The 19,932-nt window shown below is 40.8% G+C and overlaps 1 protein-coding gene across 3 annotated transcripts; it reads left to right on the forward strand.

Moving 5' to 3' along the window:
- Positions 1-599: 599 nt before the first annotated feature.
- LOC101168220 (transmembrane protein 150A) lies at positions 600-18,996 on the forward strand. 3 transcript variants are annotated; one of them, XM_023958673.2, is made up of 8 exons: positions 600-739; positions 9,668-9,944; positions 10,126-10,173; positions 10,251-10,337; positions 12,999-13,066; positions 14,083-14,210; positions 14,525-14,702; positions 14,781-18,996. In XM_023958673.2, the coding sequence occupies exons 2-8, from the start codon at positions 9,880-9,882 to the stop codon at positions 15,077-15,079; spliced, it is 873 nt and encodes a 290-aa protein (XP_023814441.1). In that variant the 5' UTR covers positions 600-739; positions 9,668-9,879; the 3' UTR covers positions 15,080-18,996. The 3 variants fall into 3 exon arrangements, with proteins under 3 accessions (XP_023814441.1, XP_023814442.1, XP_078808804.1); XM_023958674.2 differs by having other exon boundaries at positions 731-785; XM_078952678.1 differs by lacking the exon at positions 600-739 and adding an exon at positions 6,476-7,998.
- The last annotated feature ends 936 nt before the right edge of the window (positions 18,997-19,932 follow it).

Genomic DNA, 19,932 nt, shown 5'->3' on the forward strand with positions numbered 1-19,932 from the left:
CTGTTAATCCATTTTAATTGTCAAATTAGACATTTCTAAATGAATTATGCTACACATTTACCAGGAACCTTTTTGAAAATGAAATGTCAAATACCATTTTATTTATCATTTTAATTAAGTGACAGAAAAAGCTGGGTTGAGGAAGGAAATGAAAAAGCATTTTGAAGTATTGCTTTTTCTTTTTAATTTTGAGTCAAAAAATGCAGCTTCATTTTGAAAATTAAAAAGCATTTCAATTAATCCATTTTGAATGTCAAATTAGACATTTCTAAATGAATTATGCTACACATTTACCATGGAACGTCTTGAAATGTCAAATACCATTTTAATTTTAATTTTAATTAAGTGCCAGAATAAGCTGTGTTGAGGAAGGAAATGAAAAAGCATTTTGGTGGTTTGCTTTTTCATTATATTTTTGAGTCAAAAAATGCTTTTTCATTTTGAAAATGAAAAAGCATTTCTGGTTTTGACTTTGCTTTTTATTTATGCTACATAATCGCTTCCATAGCGGTGTGGGCACCGGATCTAGACCCTGCTTTCAGCGGCTCCCTGGTAAATTGAGTTTGAGACCTATGAGTCTACATGGTCTACATGTTGTGACATAGCCCTCCACCCACACTCCAGACCAGGTGGTGGCGGTAATGCACCATTCTGCTGTTTGCATCTGCTATTAAAAAAATAAGTTAAAGAAGAAAAAAACACGGCTGTTGAGCTCTGTGGCGGCCATAGCAGGTGGAAGGTAGGTGAAAGCTCATCTTTGTGCATACGCTTCTCACGTGTCACAGGTATACTTGCTGTCCAAATGTATTTTAGCAGCAGTTTTCGAGTAGGTTTGCAAAAATCAATACGCCACCAAGAGTCACGTCAAGGGAACTGGCAAAGTGCAAGCCAACTAGCTTGCTAGCTTTAACTGCTATTGACGCTAACGATAGATGGAGCCAGTTTAGCTCGTGCTGGTTTGCAGCGCCTTCCGTCCGTGAAACCCGGGTTCGACTCCAGGCTGCTCCCTGTTCACTTCTCTACCTCTGCCGGTTCCAAGCCCGGTTAGAGAAGGTTGCGTCAGGAAGGGCATCCGGCGTAAAACATTTTACAAAACAATTTACCATGCGACTTGTTCGCTGTGGCGACCCCTGATGGGAGAAGCCGAAAGTGGAAGACGCTAACGATAGATATGTTTCAGTTGTGAGTCTCGTTTGTGGCTGTATTTTTGTTCAAAATACTACTTGCAGGGAGGAATTTTAGTTTACCAAAGCGTTTTTTGACATTAAGATGCATCCCCTAGTCTGTAAACTAAAACAAAACAAAAATTATAAAATTAAGATTGTAGTTTCAACTTGATGATCTCGACTTTTAATGTTGTTTAATGTTTTGAAGTCCACAGAGTCATTCAAATTTACTTGTGCTATATACCACAGTTTCTGATAGTTTTTAAAAATTGCTAACGCTCTTCTTAGCTAAACTTTTTTTTGATGAATTGAAAATGTTTAATTCAGAATCTTTTTATGATTAAGTTTTTTGTCAGACTACATATTTAATTTAGAAAGGTGTGATATATATATATATATATATATATATATATATATATATATATATATATATATATATATATATATATATATATATATATATATAATTATTAAAAAATTAAATTGTTGGTAAAGTGATCTCTTTGGAAATCAGGAGTAGTCTCATTGCTGTGGGTTTTTTCCCCCTTCTTTTTAACCTGCTGTTCACTGTCTTTGAGTTACCAAGGGCATACCATGTTTGTTACGGTAGGCTGTGTAAACTGATATGGCTGTTGTCCCATTGCTTCCCTTCACCATACTCATGACCTTGGTTAAGCTGAGGTCCTTTAAAACACACTGTTCTCTCGAAGCTCTTTCTTATGCTTCAGAAGTGTTGTTAATTATTTGTTAACCAACATGTTTTTTTAAGGTGTTCTTTTTAGTTTTCTTGGATCAAATGATCTGAATACCTAAGAAAAACAGCGCCTCACACACTTATGCTATTTATCCAAATTTTAACTTAAAAATGCAGAAGTAATGCTTTACCCATTAATTAAATTGTTGAGCAACAGGGATGAAAAATGAATGCAAAATGCAGAAAAGCACTCTGTGGTTAAAAAGGTATCACATTTCTAACTAATTTTCAGAAAATGTAGATTGAAAAAGGAATGTTTTTATTTTGTCTGGGTGAAAAATTGCATTGCAAGACTGGTTTTTAGGTAAATGCCACATACTTAATGCTAAACTTTACAAGGCCTTTTTACAAGCTTTGCGGTCATTCATTCATGCATAGCTTTTTAACATTTTACCTTCCATGACTCCTAACTTTTTATTTTCTGACATTTTGTTGTTGTCTTGGGTGTTTTAAGTTTAGGTTGTATTTACTTTATTTATACACAATATTTTAATTTCGGCGGAGTAAAGGGTGAATAATGGTTTATTTATTGTACAGTGGGGTAAAAAGATATTTAGTCAGCCACCAATTGTGAAAGTTCTCTCACTTAAAAAGATGAGAGAGGCTTGTAATTTTCATCAGGTGTCTCAACTGTGAGATAAAAAATTAGGGAAAATATTTATATTATTAAGTTATGGTGGAAAATAAGTATTTGGTCACCTACAAACAGGCAATATTTCTGGCTCTCACAGACATGTAACTTAATCTGTAAGAGGATCCTCTGTCCACAACTTCAAACAGTCATACTCCAAACTCCACTATGGCCAAGACCAAAGAGCAGTCTAAAGGCCTGTTCACACCGGGACGAATTTCGCCGGCGATTTTCGCCGACGTTTAACGCCTCGTGACTAAACAAAGGGCACCAACGAGAGTGTGCACACCGACGCGAAAAAACGCCACGCGTTAAAGCGTCAAAAAAAAAAGACGCCTCGGGTTCGTTTTTTTCTTCCGACGCGTGCGCTTCGAAATCTACTCGACCAATGAGAATGGCGCTTTTGCTCACGTGTCTGGAGCTTCTGAAGTTACAGTAAAACACAACTTGGGGGCGCTCAAACACAAAACTGCCTTGCTGAGCACACATACCAGCGAAGAAGATAGACGCCAAGTAGCGTCTACACAGCCGCGAAGCAATAATGACGGACATTCTAAAATATCCCCGAACTAAGCACCAGTTGGAGCTACTGGTGCTTGAAATATTCATGTTTTCTTTGTTTGATTCTGACAAGCGTGTAAATACTTGCTCTCTTCTTCTGAGTGAAAAGCGACTTTAAGAAGCGTAAAGTTGCGCAGCGCCACCTTGTGTACAGGAGTATTTCTGTTTTACATTAAGCGCCATCTAATGTCAGGGAATGAAATTGCATGTTCACTCCACTCATCGTCAGCGAAAATCGCCTGGGTGTGAACACAAAAAACGTGGCGAAAAACGCTGGCGAATAACGCCTGGCGAATATTCGTCCCGGTGTGTACGGGCCTTAAAGGGCCGTACACACCGGGACGAAGATCGGCGCATGTTATTCGCCAGAGTTTTTCAACACGTTTTTTGTGTTCACACCCAAGCAATTTTCGCTGACGATGAGCCGAGTGAAGATAGAAATTCATTCCCTGACATTAGATGGCGCTTAATGTAAAACAGAAATACCCCTGTACACAAGGTGGCGCTGCGCAACCTTACGCTTTTCACTCAGAAGAAGAGAGCAAGTATTTTCGCGCTTGTCAGAATCATACAAAGAAAACATGAGTATTTCACGCACCAGTAGCTCCAGCTCCAGTTCCAGCGATGAAGAAATTATTGTTCTGTTGAATGATGAAAGACGCCGATTTTGGGTACATCCCATTTCCACTGGTACAAGAGCTGAAAATGTATCATGAGCGTTTTCGGGAATATTTTAGAATGTCCGTCAGTGAGTTTGAAAATTTACTTCAACAACTGACGAAAGAACTCATTGTCTTATTTCTTCGCGGTGTAGACGTTACCTGGCGTATATCTTCTTCGACGTTATGCATGTGTGTTCAGCAAGACAGTTTTGTGTTTGAGCGCCCCCAAGTTGTGGTTTACTGTAACTTCAGAGGCTCCAGACACGTGTGCAAAAGCGCCATTCTCATTGGTCGTATAGTTTTTGACGCGGTGCGTCAAACCAAAAAAACGAACACAAGGCGTTTTTAAAAAATGATGCTATTAAGCGTGGCGTTTTTCGCGTCGTTGTGCACACTCACATTGGTGCCCTTTGTTTAGTCACGAGGCGTTAAACATCTGCGAATATCCCGCGTGAAATTAGTCCCGGTGTGAACAGGCCTTAAGGACACCAGAAACCAAATTCTTAACCTGCACCAGGCCAGGAAGACTGAATCTGCAATAGAAAAGCAGCTTGGTGTGAAGAAATCACCTGTGGGAGCAATTATTAAGAAATGGAAGACATACAAGACAACTGATAATATTCCTCCATCTGAGGCTCCCCACAAGTTCTCACCCCATCGGGTCAAAATGATACAAGAATGGTGAGCAAAAATCCTAGAACTACACGGCGGGACCTAGTGAATGACCTGCAGCGAGCTGGGACTAGGGATGGGTATCGTTAAGGTTTTAACGGTACTACTACTCTTATTGATGCTGCTTATCAATCCGGTATTTTAACGGTACTCTTATCGATACTTTTTGAGGACGAAAAATATACAAATAAATAAATAAAATAACAAATAAGGAACATAAAGTGTCTTCTTTCCTCATTATGCAACAGCATTGTTTTTTTAACAAAACATTTGACTTTATACATGATAATGTCACAATACAAACCTGGAATGTACGTGGATGTGCTAGACCAGAGGTCGCTAACCTGAACCTCTCAAAGAGCCATTTGGATCAATTTCCCACTGAGATGAAAGAACAGGGAGCTGCAACACTAGAAAAAATGTTTTTTCCGATATATCGTGATAGTTCATTTGGCCATACTTATATTGATTGAAAATGCTGTCAGGATATTTATTTAATTATTTAACTATTTGTATTCTTTATGAGAGTGATGTTTCCTTTGATCTTTTGCCCATTTTCCACAAACCTTGAATAGACACCCAGAGTTAAGATGAGTGAAATGATGGAAAGAAACTCACTTTGATGCAGACTCCTTAATTTTTATTTATTTTCTTTAAATCCATTAAACCCAATACATTATATTAATTTTATGGATGACAACTAGTTTTTATTAGGAAGGAGCTCTTAGTTTGTTGCGAGTCTGGAATCATAAGCGGTGAGTCTAAGCCACGCCCCCGCCTCTCTCCCGCATCATATGGTCATTGTAGCAGCAAAATGACAGGATAGTGGGGGCATCCTGACACAAAGTTAATTCATTTTACGCGGAAATGGGTGGTCTTATTCTACGGGGATAAAATGATTTTCTTTTTACTTTTTTGGGCGCTCACGTGTCCCCTAGGAGATCGGCACTGACTCTGCCGGCGATCACAGCTGCAGACACGCCCCTCTGTCAGTCCGTGTGCTTATGCTGCTCTTTTCGTTCTACCTGCTCGGTACTACCTGACGGTGTTAAAGGCACCACGACACTCTGAGAACATGATAGTTATTTTACAATAACACAGAGAGCCGCAGCATTTTGGACCGTTAAGCTCTTTCTGCCATCGTATATCTTTGGTAGCGTTCCTGTGTGTGCTTCCTTGTCGTGTCTTGTGTGCGCGCTCGCCGCATGCTGTCTGAACAACCCCCCCCCGTGCACACAAATAACCAGAGAGACCTCTCCTCTTCAGCGAGAATAGCGAAATTAATATCACCATTGACTAACGGAAAATTGACTGACTTGTAGAGTTACATATGGCAGATAAAGTTTATATCTTGTGGGACACAAAAAAAGCGATGTCTCCAGTACCGATAGCAGAACCGTTGAGGTCAGATCTTAACGATATTGCGGTCTTGAAGTATGTTGCCCCGGGGCCCGTTCAATACCGGCGCTGGGTACCCATCCCTAGCTGGGACCAAAGTAATAAAGGTTACCATCAGTAACACACTACGCCACCAGGGACTCTGTGTCATACGTGTCACCTTGCTAAAGCCAGCACATGTGCAAGCCTGTCTAAAGTTTGCTAGAGAGCATTTGGATGATCCAGTAGAGGATTGGGAGAATGTCCTATGGTCAGATGAAACCAAAATAGAACTTTTTGGTAAGAACTCTTCTCGTCCTGTTTGGAGGAGAAAAAAATGCTCCTCCAAAGGCTACTTTAGCATACCCATGGTAAAGTATGGAGGTGGTAACATCATGCTTTGTGACTGCTGTTTTTCAGCAAAGGGACCAGGACGACTGATCCATGTAAAGGAAAGAATGAATAGGCCCATGCATCGTCTGATATTGAGTGAAAACCTTCCATCAGCAAGGGCATTGAAGATGAAACGTGGCTAGGTCTTTCAACGTGACAACGATCCCAAACAGGAAAGAGCCAAAATACTAGGGATGTAACGATACACGTAGTTGAACCGAACCGTTTTGGTATGGCAGTTTCAGTTCGGTTCACGTCTGTACCATTTCGGTACGTTTTTTCTTTTTTTTCCCCCCGCATATACATTGTAACGACCCAGCAGCTTTGTCACTCGTAGCAGCAAAACGAGAGCCGAGCTGGTAATTAACTAGCTGCGATTACTGTCTTTGCCCCATGCTCCTCAAGCCCTCAAACAGTCAGAGTGAGAGTAGACAGGAAAATAGATTGGTCCATCTCCTTTCCGGCATTAAAACCCATTTATTATAAATATACACGAACAGCGTAATGACATGAACCTCACTTCACTTCATAGCTCTCTCAGTGATGGTGAAGGATTCAACACACAATACTTCACAATTCCCATGAGTCTTAGTGGCTATAGGCGGGGCTACCCAGGTTGCCACTGTATTAACTTTGCGCCAAGGCGGAACTAATGTACCTTCGAGACGCAATTAGGTGACGGACAGTAAGCATGTCAACATATGGCTAATGCAGACGCAAGGGCAGAGATGAGGACCCCCCCCCCCCCCAATATCCTTACGCTCTCCTGTCTGGGAACACTTTGGCTTTGTTGTCAGCATCCACGGAGGAAAAAGAAAATTGGATAAGTCGAATGCTGTGTGTTGGCATTGTTACACAAAGATAGTGTATGCCACAAGTGACGCATCCAATCTGTTAACAAACTTAAAACGGCATCACCAGACTGTAACAATCGCGTCTACAAGAAAATGTGCAAGTTAAAATGTTTTTCTTCAGGCCAGTGTTAAGTATCCAAAGTTTTTGGTTCCTGGCACCTAATAGTTTTTCTTACTTTATTAAGCAGATCACCTACATAACATTTGGTTCGGTACTACTGTTAAACAGCAGTATCGAACCAAAATTTACCAAACCGAGCCCTATGAAATTCTGGATTGAACCGAATTGAGATTTTAACGTATTATTACACCCCTACAAAATACCAGAAAACGTTTATGAAAACCTTGTGGAGACTTACAGTAAACGTTTGACAGCTGTCATTGCCAACAAAGGATATATAACAAAGTATTGAGTTGACCTTTTGTTATGACCAAATATTTTTTGTCCACCATAATTTACAAATTCATTCTTTAAAAATCAGACAATGTCATTTTCTAGATTGTTTTCCTTCCTTTTTGTCTCTCATAAGCTGCGGGTACATTGATAAAAGTAATCCTAATGAACGAAATAAAAATGTGTCATGTAATTGGAATACTCTGCCCCGATTATACTCATTCAGATCAAAATTGCTTTCAGATTGAGATAGGTGGGTGCCTATTGTTGATTCGATCGTGGTGCACATAAACCGTTTATTCCGATCGTGGGTCACTACTGTGCTGGCTTTGCGTCATGCATAGACGGTGTGGCGCTCCAGAGAAAGCAAGTTTATGAGCAGATCAGCCGGACTCGTAACTTCATGTTTGCAGGCAGGGGAGGGTGCTTTGTTACGGTGTGTGCTCTGAAGGAGGCTTTGGACCGCAGTCCGTCCGGGCGCTCTGCGGGAGCGAGCTGCTGGGAGGATAATAGAAGAGGAGCGGCTTTAAGACAGTGTGTGAGCTAATGGAGGCGCCTTTTGAATGGAGAAAAACCTGCACAGTCCTGAGAAACCGTGTAAACAATCATGTGAATTCATGTTTCCAATCTTGTCTAGACAAAATAAAGGCTGATGTTATTCCCACATATTTACGCTCAGTCAAGATGCACATTGCGGCATTGCACGGCATTTTAAATTCATCCACGGCTAAATGTTGTTGTTGGCACGTATTAGCCCAACCATTCTTCTGGCTCCGTTTTGCCAAGAAAGCACGAATTAAAAAGAATTATGAGCGAACAAACACTTAATAATTATCAAAACAATAATAAAAGCATGTTTAGAAGATCGTTTTGCTCTATGCTGCAGGTTTTTTTGTTTACAACAGAACTTGACGTTTCTTCTACGGTCGTTTCCGCTATTTTAGATAGTTCTACACATGTCAAAATGATTTATTCCAACCGAAAGTGTGGGGTATGTAAACGTTTGTTATAGTCAAATAAGGTATATCTGGGCCCATGTGCACAGTTCAATTCTAATCCGATCTTTGATCCAATCAAAGATATTTTGCACATGTAACCTCAGCTATGAGTGAGGTAAACCTTTGATTAAAATTGCAGGCCTCTCTCATCTTTTTAAGTGGGAAAACTTACTCAATTGGTGGCTGACTAAATAATTTTTTGCCCCGCTGTATCACAAGTTTTATAGCCTTAATATGAAATCAAAAGTAGTTAGGCATCTTGTTTATGATTACTGCTGGTCTAAAGGCCTGTTCACACCGGGACGAATTTCGCCGGCGATTTTCGCCGACGTTTAACGCCTCGTGACTAAACAAAGGGCACCAATGAGAGTGTGCACACCGACGCAAAAAACGCCACGCGCCAAAGCGTCAAAAAAAAAAACGCCTCGGGTTCGTTTTTTTTATTCGACCAATGAGAATGGCACTTTTGCACACGTGTCTGGAGCTTCTGAAGTTACAGTAAAACACAACTTGGGGGCGCTCAAACACAAAACTGCCTTGCTGAGCACACATACCAGCGAAGAAGATAGACGCCAAGTAGCGTCTACACTGCAGCGAAGAAATAATGACGGACATTCTAAAATATCCCCGAACCAAGCACCAGTTGGAGCTACTGGTGCTTGAAATATTCATGTTTTCTTTGTATTATTCTGACAAGTGCGTAAATACTTGCTCTCTTCTTCTGAGTGAAAAGCGACTTTAAGAATCGTAAAGTTGCACAGCGCCACCTTGTGTACAGGAGTATTTCTGTTTACATTAAGCGCCATCTAATGTCAGGGAATGAAATTGCATGTTCGCTCGGCTCATCGTCAGCGAAAATCGCCTGGGTGTGAACACAAAAAACGTGGCGAAAAACGCTGGCGAATAACGCCTGGCGAATATTCGTCCCGGTGTGTACGGGCCTTAAGGTTGCGAAACATGATGCACTTTCTTTGGTTTTTGAGTTTGCTTTTGTATACAAACGAAGAGAATTTCCCTCTGAAAAAGAGGAACACTGGCAAATGCAACTGAAAGAAACAAATAGACTGGGAAAAAAAAAGCAGAAATTAATGTATTGTATAATACTACAGCTGTATAGAGGCTGTTTTATTTCTTAACAAAGTTTATTGGTTACAGCTTTTATTCTTTTTTTTACTGAAACCTGCCTGTCTGTCCTCCTGCTGTAGGTTGTATGTAGTTGCTGGATCCTGTGGAGGAGGAGGAGTGGTGCCATATTCCCCTTTTGTCCTCTCATGTCCCCTCGTGTGTTACCCTGTGTATTAGTGACCCCAAACCCCCACCCACCTCCTTTCCTGAGCTCTCCTGTTGTGTTGCCACTCAAGTCCTAAGCCCCCCTCATACCCCATGCTTGGGACAAAGCTGGCTCACTGCAACACCAATGACTGCCTGGATTGTCCTGCCTGTCAGCCTGGCTGCCTTCTCCATCACAGGAATATGGATAGTGTGAGTCTGATTGTCTCTAGTTGTTCTGTCAACACATAAACACTGTTCTTATTGTGTACATAATAACGAGAGAGAAAAGAATCAGCAAAAACAACTGGTGTAGTGATTATACCTTATTTACTTCTAAATGTTAATAAATAAATGCAAACTCTTTAAATCAAGGTTTATTTTTGTTCTACAGATATTACATGGCTGTGATGAATCACCATGTGTGTCCCGTGGAGAACTGGTTGGTGATATTTCTCCTGTTGCATTCATTTGCTGCTGGATTAAACAAACTGAGCTCAGTGTTTTTTGTTGTTGCAGGACCTACAATGCTACGTGCACAGAAGACTTGCCCCGACCAGGCTTCCCGAAGGCATGCTGCACCATCCAGGACATTCCTCTCATCAGGTCTTTGGTTTTTTTTTTATAACTTGAACTTTGGCTTTGTCTCAGAAAACAGAAGTTACTGTGTTGGAATGAATTCCTTGTAGCATCTTGTGTTGCTGCTCTGTGCCACGGTTTGCATAACTTTCATGTGTGAAACCTTAAAAAAAAAAAGCTTTTCAAGATTGCGAAGTTCAAAAGCCCTTTTGTCAGAAATGACTATGGCTATGGCTATGGTATATGAATAAGTGTAATTTCACACAGTTGTCCCACCTCGAGTTCTTAGCTTTTCCCATGGCTTTTTGCTCTCCAGTAAGATCCTGTAGGGCAGGTGTCGGGAACCTTTTTGGCCAAGAAGGCATTTATGTATGGCCACATAAAGAGCCATACAATAATGTAGTGTCCCTTTCCCACACTGAGGCACGGAGACTTAACCTCTTTTAAGGTTATTTATTCTGGTTACTGCAGACCACAACAAACGCCGTACAATTAATTCAGCAACTCCTCAGTCTCTCCCGCCGGGACGACAGCGCTTCTCCCAACTTTATATTCAACTGCTCCCGCTCCAGCCATCCAATTACCCTTATTCGGCCCATAGCTGAACCCCATTGGTCCAAATTACCTAACAACAGGCTGAGCGACAGAACTGAGAGCCAATCAGATCTCTGCTTGATGCGTTCAATGAACTCCAGAACTTCTAACGCGGCCCAACAGCCAACCAGTCAAAGTCAGTCCACGACAATATGTGTATCACTAAATATTCAAGTGAATGTGTGGATTTGATATAATTTCAACATTTTTAAAGTACAATAAGTCTGTGGATTATTTTTAATAACATTGTTATGCTGTTGCTAATAAATGATGAGTATTTCTTGTGGTAGTTTTGCTGATTGTCTAGTCTGGTTGATACGTGGTGAGTTTCTGCTTCATGCAGGCGTTGAGACTTTAAACGTGATCGTAGGTCTGAATGTTCTGTAGATGTGACAAAGACTGCTCACATGCAGACGCGGATCCAAACACACACTCACACGCTGCAGTGAAGGGCAGCGGGTTTTAATTGTTTACAATCCCTGCGCGATTCCCTTTGCTGACCGTCACCACAACCCCCCCCCCCCAAACCCTCTGCTTTCTTCCTCACACATCCCGTCCCCGCAACTGCGCGCTCTTTCTCAGAGACGGGAGCGCGCAGTTTTAGGCACGGCAATTCACAGGTTTCCAGTTGGTACAAACTCTGTGAAATAATAGATAATATTAAACTTATAGTGCTGGCGCAGATCCTTCTCTCCAAGCACCGCTACTACTGCGCGCCTCTGGCATCGCATCGCGCCCGGGAAGGACCGGTCTAATGAAAAAAAAAGTATAATTAAAAATTTGTCTGCGAGCCACAGGTGACCATCAAAAGAGCCATATATGGCTCGCGAGCCATAGGTTCCCGACCCCTGCTGTAGGGGTTCAAGTCCAGTTTAAAAACAAAGTTGTATAGGGATTTAGCAGAATTTCTGCTTTGATTGTTGTTAGCATGTCAACAGTCCTGTACTGTCTGCAGTGTTCAGTTGTGGCAGTCCTGTATCACTGACTTTACAGTTTGAGTCCCAGAGAACATACAAGCTAAATGTCAGCACAGTTGCAATTAGTTTTATATTAACTACTAGTTAATTTCAATTAATAAAAAAACTATTACATCAGTTCCAACTGCTTTAGTGCAGCTAATTATCTTCGTCTCCCTAACATTTGTATTTTTAGGGAGAAACTTAGATGTTGATCTGTGTGCTAAACAACAATGGCGGTAAACCATACTCTCTGCTTTATGACATGGGCAGATTCTGGAGGAGAAAAAAGACAAAAAAATAGTTTGTTAATGCAAACTCCAGGATAACATGCATTGTCTAAGCTGGTAGCTGGGAAGATGAATATGTTTTTAAAGTAAAACAAATGTGATCAGGAAAATGCTTGTTTCTCTTAAAGAACCAGAAATCACACACCACATTCTCTGAACAGTTCTTGTAATTTAGCATACTATGCATTTAAAGCTGTCATTTGTCATGTACACTGATAAACAGTAGGGCTGCAAGGGGTCACGGATGATCCGTACAAAACAGAACAGATAAACCCAGCATAACGGAACAGAATGTTTATGTCAAATTTCTGCTTTTAAATGTCAGATTTATTGAGGCTACACAGTGGCGAAGTGGTTAGCGCTCTCGCCTCACAGCAAGAAAGCCCCGGTTCAAGTCCCGGCTGGGGGACATGAAAAACACAACATCAATGGGGGACCTTTCTGTGTGGAGTTTGCATGTTCTCCCCGTGCATGCGTGGGTTTTCTCCGGGATCTCCGGCTTCCTCCCACCATCCAAAAACATAGGTTGATTGGCAACTCTAAATTGTCCATAGGTGTGAGAGCGAATGGATGTGTGATTGAGGATATTCTACCCTGCAACAGACTGCAACTGCCACCCTTTCTACCGCAATCGGGTCCTTTTGTTTCTTCTGCAAGTTGGTTTTTGTCCTCAAGCGAAGATTTTCCTTTCAAGCTTGTATAAATGAGGGGTGCTGGTTTATTTATAACTTTCGCTCATGCCACTGTATTATTTTAAAACATAAAAAATGAGGCCAAATATTGAGTCAGCAAGTGAACAGGTATACTAATGTGTATTCAAATTTGTGTTTTTATCCTGTTGTCTGCAGTAAATGTGGCTCTTACCCTCCTGAAAGCTGTCTCTTCAGCCTGATAGGGAACGTTGGAGCCTTCATGGGTAAGAGGGACTTAAGGAGAAGCATGTCTCTGTTCTATAGTCAAATATTGCTGCATCACACTATAATAACTCTATTGCTACATATTGTTTTATCAACTCTAATTGAAAGCTGCTGCTGTTACCCGTTTAAAAGGGTGAAAGAGGCAATTCTCTCACTGCTAATACGTAAAAAGATCCAATTATCGGGAGTTGACATTTATATTTAGATTTTTTTAATGTTGTAGTGGTTGATGAATATCTAATATACCTGTGTCAACTTTTCTTTAATTAAAGGTTCATTTAACAAACAGTTTTGCTTGTATTAAACATTTTACAGCACTGTCTCATGTTTCAAGAAGCTCTAGTCTAGTTTTTTGAGGTTAAAGGTTAGCAAAACACAGTAATTCCAGAATATCTCAAATAAATATTTGCAATAATTATGGAGTTAGTTCATGTTTATTTTAAAGCGTTTATTACCGGTATTTACAAAATTTACAGAATCTTCAATTCCCGTAAGCTTCTGCTGATTCTGCAAAAACATTCAAACATTGCTCTAGCTAACTTTATATATACTTGTGGAAGGTACAAATATGTTCACATTAATCACATCGATTTTAGTTGCCTTTCTATTCCAATATTTTTTGACAGTCGTCCCAGTTACTCTGGCTTCGATCTAACTTTAACTTGAAGTCGAAAATAAGCTTCTCTTCTCTCTTAAGCTTTTCCACTTTACTAATCTGACATTATTTTAAAGTATTTCTGTTTTTCTAATGTTTGGTTTCTGCACAAATAATTTTTTGAAATAATTGAGTTTGTGTCGGGTTTTCTGAGCATCTCCTTAGCGGATCAATCAAAACAAATGTGAAAAACATGAGGGATTCTTCCATAAGTCTTTTATTTCATGTTTCACTGTAGTTTGGAGTCTGGATGCTGTTGCTGTAGGCACAAACTGCAGCACTAGTGTCAGACTCTGCCGTCTGTAGAAAACTGCATCTTTGTTTGAACATATTCGAGCAGCCATGTTTGTTCTCCCACAGTGGTGATGGTGTGCTTCCTGCGCTATGCTCAGATGATAGAACACAGTCACCAAGGTTTGGTTAACACCAGTGCGCTGGTCTCTGGCTGCATCAACGCCATCGGTTTGGTCATGGTGGGAAACTTTCAGGTAAAAATGACAATAAATGAGCTGAAGTGAACAACCCTGATCTTTAACCCTTGTGCTATCATAGATGACCCCACCCTTGCATTGACGTGTTCTCCCTACCATGACAAAGGTGGAAAGACTTCATGTAATCCATGGACACCAGTGAGGTTCACAAATCATTGAAGAAAAAAGGTTCAGTGAACTGTCTAGTGGGTCTAGATGACCCAACTCCCAATGTTAAAGTACCTGGGGTAGCACAAGGGTTACACTCAGTAGGTACACATAAAGAAACAGGAGCACAAGTCTCATCATGATGTCCTGTGTCTGTCTGGCAGGTCGATCATGCCAAATCTCTTCATTACGTTGGTGCTGGCGTTGCGTTTCCAGCAGGACTGCTGTTTGTGTGCCTGCAATGTGTGCTCACCTACAGGGTGGCCATGACCACTCTGGACTACTGGATGGCTCACTTCAGGGTGGCTTTGTCGTTGGGAGCCATGATATCGCTTGTCCTCAGTATCCTTTAGAAAAGACTTTTATTAAGCTTATTCATCAGCAGAAACACTTGGTTTCCTTAACTTGCTCTTCCTCCAGGTGGCATCTTCTTCATCCATGAGAGTTTCCTCCTCCAGCATGCTGCAGCCATCTGCGAGTGGATCTTCACTGTGGACATCCTGATCTTCTATGGTACTTTCACCTACGAGTTTGGCACCGTCACCAGAGAGACCATGATGGCGGGCCTGCAGATGAGCCAGCACACCTCAGGGGTCATGATGGGCCCCGGCTCCCACAGCTCTACACTGGCCAGCGCCACCAAGGGCCTCAAGTCTCCTGGTGGAAGCAGCACATCAACGCATCTCAACTGTACTCCAGAGAGCGTAGCTATGTTGTAGCTCCACAGAAGGAATGTGGACAGTCCCTCAATGGACTTCCACTGAAAAGATGCAACGGTAGAAGAAGCATGGGGAAGAAGAGGGAGAGTTCCTGTATGTTAACCTTCTAACCAACACCAGGTATCTCCATTGATATTGCTGTACAATCTTTTCTTTTCATCCCTGCTGCAAAGAAAGTGTTTGAAGAAGCTCAGAATGTCTAAAGAGAGCTTGAGCACTGCAGCCATGAATGTTTGGGGTAAATTAAGTATGGAAAAAGAGTGCTGCCTGGATGGATTTCTCTCTATTTTTCCCAATTATATTTCAAACCATTGTCTTCATAAAAAGACAAATCTCCCATTTTTAATCCTGCCCACCTGCTTTGCATTTTATATTTTTTGCACGGCACACCTGCTGAGAGGAAAACTACATTTTTTGTTGGAATTTTGTAAAGGAAATAGAAAATAGTGAATGTCTGAGAAGTAAATAAAGTACACTTCACTGGCTGCAAGTTCACGGTCAGTCTAATCAGTGCTGCATCAACTGTCCCATTCACTTCAATCTTTATAAGTTGCACTAAAAATTTTGACTCAAATGATAACATTTTTGCAAGATCTTACAAAACGTGAGATTGGATAAGTGCATTTAATGCCAGTAGAGGTAAATTGATGTTTTGTGTGTGTGTGTAATGACTCCTGTGGTTACGGATTAATTCACGTGCTGCATGATCCGAGTTCCTTTGTAACATTGACATTTCACATTAACCATTTTTACGTCACAATGCAATAATTGTCCTCAATGATCTACTATTTGATGCTTCACAGGAACAAGTTATGCCTTTTTTTCCCGTGTGTTCGAGGAGAGCACAGGGCTCTTGTTGTTTGATAGATATTTGAAGTGACCTCTTCTGATAGGTTGTAAAGGTGAAATGATAATGTAAGTGTTGCATATGTTTAGTCCGAACACTGCTCCGACTCCAGGCTGGAACCTTGGAAGCCTTATTTGATGCAAAAGAAAATCTTTTCTATTAAGTATGACATCATGTGACACTTTTGTAAAAGTTGCACAGAGGATTTTCTTTACAAAGGTGTGCCCAATCAAGATACTGCCATACAGTGTGTAAACAGTGCTTACATTTCCTGTTCAACTTTTATTTTCATAAAGAATTTTCTGCGGAGACTGCACGGTGGCGCAGTGGTTAGCGCTCTTGTCTCAAAGCAAGAAGGCCCCGGTTCAAGTCCCGGCTGAGGGACCTGAACCAGAACATCAATGGGGGACCTTTCTGTGTGGAGTTTGCATGTTCTCCCCGTGTATGCATGGGTTTTCTCCGGGGACTCCGGCTTCCTCCCACTGTCCAAAAACATGCTACATAGGTGAATTGCTCAACCTAAATTGTCCCTAGGTGTGAATGTGAGAGTGCATTGGTGTGTGATTGCGGACACTCTACCCTGCGACAGACTGGTGAACTGTCCAGGGTGTCCCCTGCCTTTGCCCACAAGTGGCCGGGATAGGCTCTGGCAGCCCTGTGACCCCGAAAGGGAAAAACGGATTAGAAGATGAAAGAATTTACTGCTGTTGTTGAAACACAAGACTGCCACAAAACCATTAAAAGGCCTATACCATGCATTTTTCTTTATTAAGCTTTAAGTATATTATATAATGTTCATTCCTCACTAAAAGTAACTTCAAAGCAGTATTTTGATCCATTCACGCATTTTTAAATATTTTTCTTAAAACCTGAGCACCAGCCCCTCCCAACCCACAAAAATGAGCAGGTTCTCGAGCTGATATAGTCTGCGCTGCCAGCATCGCCCTCAGGTTAACGCACACACCCACTTTCTCTGTCAAAAACACTTTATTTTATTTTTATTTTATATGCACAATATGCACATCCATCTTTGCAAAAGTTCTGTTTGTTTTCTTGGGCGAGACACGGATACTCTGCAGAGGCCAGTGTTCTATAAATCCTTCCTACCCGTGAAATTTTCCAACCTATACCGAAATTACTTCATATTTTCAGCTTTGACAGACCGCCCATAAATCTGTGCTATGCTGTTGTCTGCCGATTTTGTGAGTTTAGGTTACATTCATATGCTTAATGTAGCTAATTTAATTCTTCATTAGTTAACTTAGTTCTGGACTTTGAGGCGAGCTCACTACTTAACTTCTGGGACTTGTGGTTTCATAACTTTGCAGCAGATCCGTGCCTACAATGACAGAGGGGCACTGTAGACACGGATCTACCGTGGATCTTCTGGATTATCTCCATGCCGCTCATTAATGACAGCTGCACACGTTTCTTATACTCGCGCCTGCACACATGTATACATTAGGGCTGCACGATATGAAGAAAAACTCACGATTTGCGATATTAATGATCAATATTGCAATGACGATAAACCTTGCAATACATTAAAAAATAGCAAAACAAGTAAAAACACCATTTCCATGACACTGCAACAGCCTAATTTAAATAAGTCATCATACCTTAAATTATACTCCAAATGACCTTAGTCTACAGAGGAGACAAGCATCTAACATAAAAGGGCTCCATCCAGAGATTTATTTGATTCGTTAAATACTTCAAGCTGCCATTAGATTTTTTTAGCACATTTAAGGTTACCATTTATTGCAATTTTCGCCTTCTTTTGCAATATGCGTATTGCACACCTTAATACAGCGATAGCGATAAATTTGCGATTTTATTGTGCAGGCCTAATGTACATTTTAACCCATGGCACTGTGCTACCCCCTCCTGTGAGTCTGCGCTGCTTCCCCGTAAATCTTTCCTACCCTGCTGTGTTTACGACCCAACACCAAAACTGTCGTTCGTTCATATACAGTAGGTAGTATTATCTGATAAGGTAGGAAATTTGGATAGCTATATCTATAATTTTTTGCAACAGCTAGGAGACTCTCACGAGGTAGGATAAATGGTTAGAGCACAGGCTCTAGGTTGACGTCATGAAATTGGCGGCACCCACAAGGAGCGAAAGCTGGTGCCTCAGAGATCGAGTTGTTTTACTTCCGGATTGGAAAAGAACTCAGGAAAATAATATGTAATTTAAAAAAATCATTTTTTTGTGTGCCAAAGGTAATAAATTATCATATACATGGATATTGTTTACCCAAAAAAAGGCTTAACAATAGCATGTATAGGCTGTTTAAAGAAGCCATCTACAGTCAGCCTTTTGGTTTTAAGAATCTGCTTCACAAACTCCTGTCTGAACACTTTTCTTCTCTGCTTTAATTTCATACTCTCCGAAAGGCTTAATGTAAGCTAATGGTGAAAGCACGTTTTAAAGGGCGCATCTCCTACCTCTCATCCTTTATAAGGTTTGATGGCTGAAAAGACTGAAAGCAGCAGTGTCTACATGTTCTCAGTTTTTATGCTGGTTTCAGGTTTTCATGATGGTGGTTCAGAGCTCTGTCTGAGCCTTTGGTTTCTTTTTGGAACTGCAGCAGATCATGTTTTGGGATCAACTGAAAAGTTTTTTTTTGCTTTGTTCACTTGAAGTAGGTCATGAACTGGTAGCAATGCACTGGTTTAGCCTTATCCCTTGCACATACATGTTTTTTTTTATGTGTAGCCTACGTCACCAGTCACACAGGTTGTGATGAACTGGCAGCTTGTGCGAGCCCTTACATCTGGGTTACAACTTATACTGAACCACTAACAATCAACACACCAAATATTAAATTCGGTTTGTTTTCTTTGATCTGCCTGACCTGTACATTTCTTGAACCTTTTACATGTCTATGAAATGTACTGCTTCTGTTTGCTTCGACTTAAACTAGTCTGGGGACAGAGGCAACAAAGAATTCTTCAAAACCAACACAATTTTTTTCCCCTTTTTTAAATTGTGTAAATATGAATTGTCTATCATTTAGTTTTCATTTGACAGATTTACATAAAATAAATAAAGTGATAAATTTTTCACTGAGTATTTTTTTTTCAAAGTTGTGCTGATGTTGTGAACATTTCAGGGGATATTAAATGAACTTCAAATCTACGGCTGAGTATTTTCATTAAAACAGATTTAGAAGGATGGAAATCTAACGTGGGCCAGAAGGGCTTACATCTAATAAGTGTTCTTTTCGTAACCCTTGTGCTATCTTAGATTGACCCAACCCTTACATTGACGTGTTCTCCGTACCATGACAAAGGTGGATAAGGTGGAAAGATTTCTACATGAAATCTTTGGACACCAGTGAAGGTTCTAGTGTCTAGACAGTGCGCTGAACCTTTTTTCTTCAATGATTTGTGATCTTCACTGGTGTACATGGATTACATGAAATCCTAGTCACCTTTATCCGGCCGTGGTGCAGCGGTAGGGTGGTCGACCCATGATGGTAATATTGTAGGTTTGATTCCCGCCTTGCACGCCCATGAGTCGAAGTGTCCTTGGGCAAGACACTGAACCCCACCTTGCCTCTGGTGGGAGGTTGGCGCCAGTGTTCAGCAGCTGAGCCACCAGTGTGTGAATGAGTCTGTGAGAGTAAAGCGCTTTTGGCCTTGGAGGTAGAAAAGCGCTATAAGTATATGCCATTTACCATTTACCACCTTTTTCATGGTAGGGATAACACGTCAATGTAAAGTGAGGGGCATAGGATAGAACAAGGGTTAAATGTGTATCATGAGGCACTACAGCCAAATTCTAACCATAAGGGTTGCATTATTTTCAGAAAAGCACATTTGAGCAACATTGACAGGCATGAGAGGGAAACTCCAGCATTTCAATAAGACAGGTGTAGGAAAAAATGACGTTAATCTTTGAGAGTTAAACCTAAATTAACAAAATATAATTTATTGTATTACACAAAATTATTAGTCGCACCTAAAACCCACACATTTTAATATAAAGTACTTTGTA

This window comes from Oryzias latipes, chromosome 9 (genome assembly GCF_053564925.1).
Source record: "Oryzias latipes strain Hd-rR chromosome 9, Olatipes_Hd-rR_3.1".
NCBI lineage: Eukaryota > Metazoa > Chordata > Actinopteri > Beloniformes > Adrianichthyidae > Oryzias > Oryzias latipes.

Coding starts and splice junctions, on each gene's coding strand:
- LOC101168220 (XM_023958673.2), top strand. CDS start 9,880: ATGACTGCCTGGATTGTCCTGCCTGTCAGCCTGGCTGCCTTCTCCATC. Junction 9,945..10,125: donor ATCACAGGAATATGGATAGT/GTGAGTCTGATT, acceptor TTTGTTCTACAG/ATATTACATGGCTGTGATGA. Junction 14,211..14,524: donor TCATGGTGGGAAACTTTCAG/GTAAAAATGACA, acceptor TCTGTCTGGCAG/GTCGATCATGCCAAATCTCT.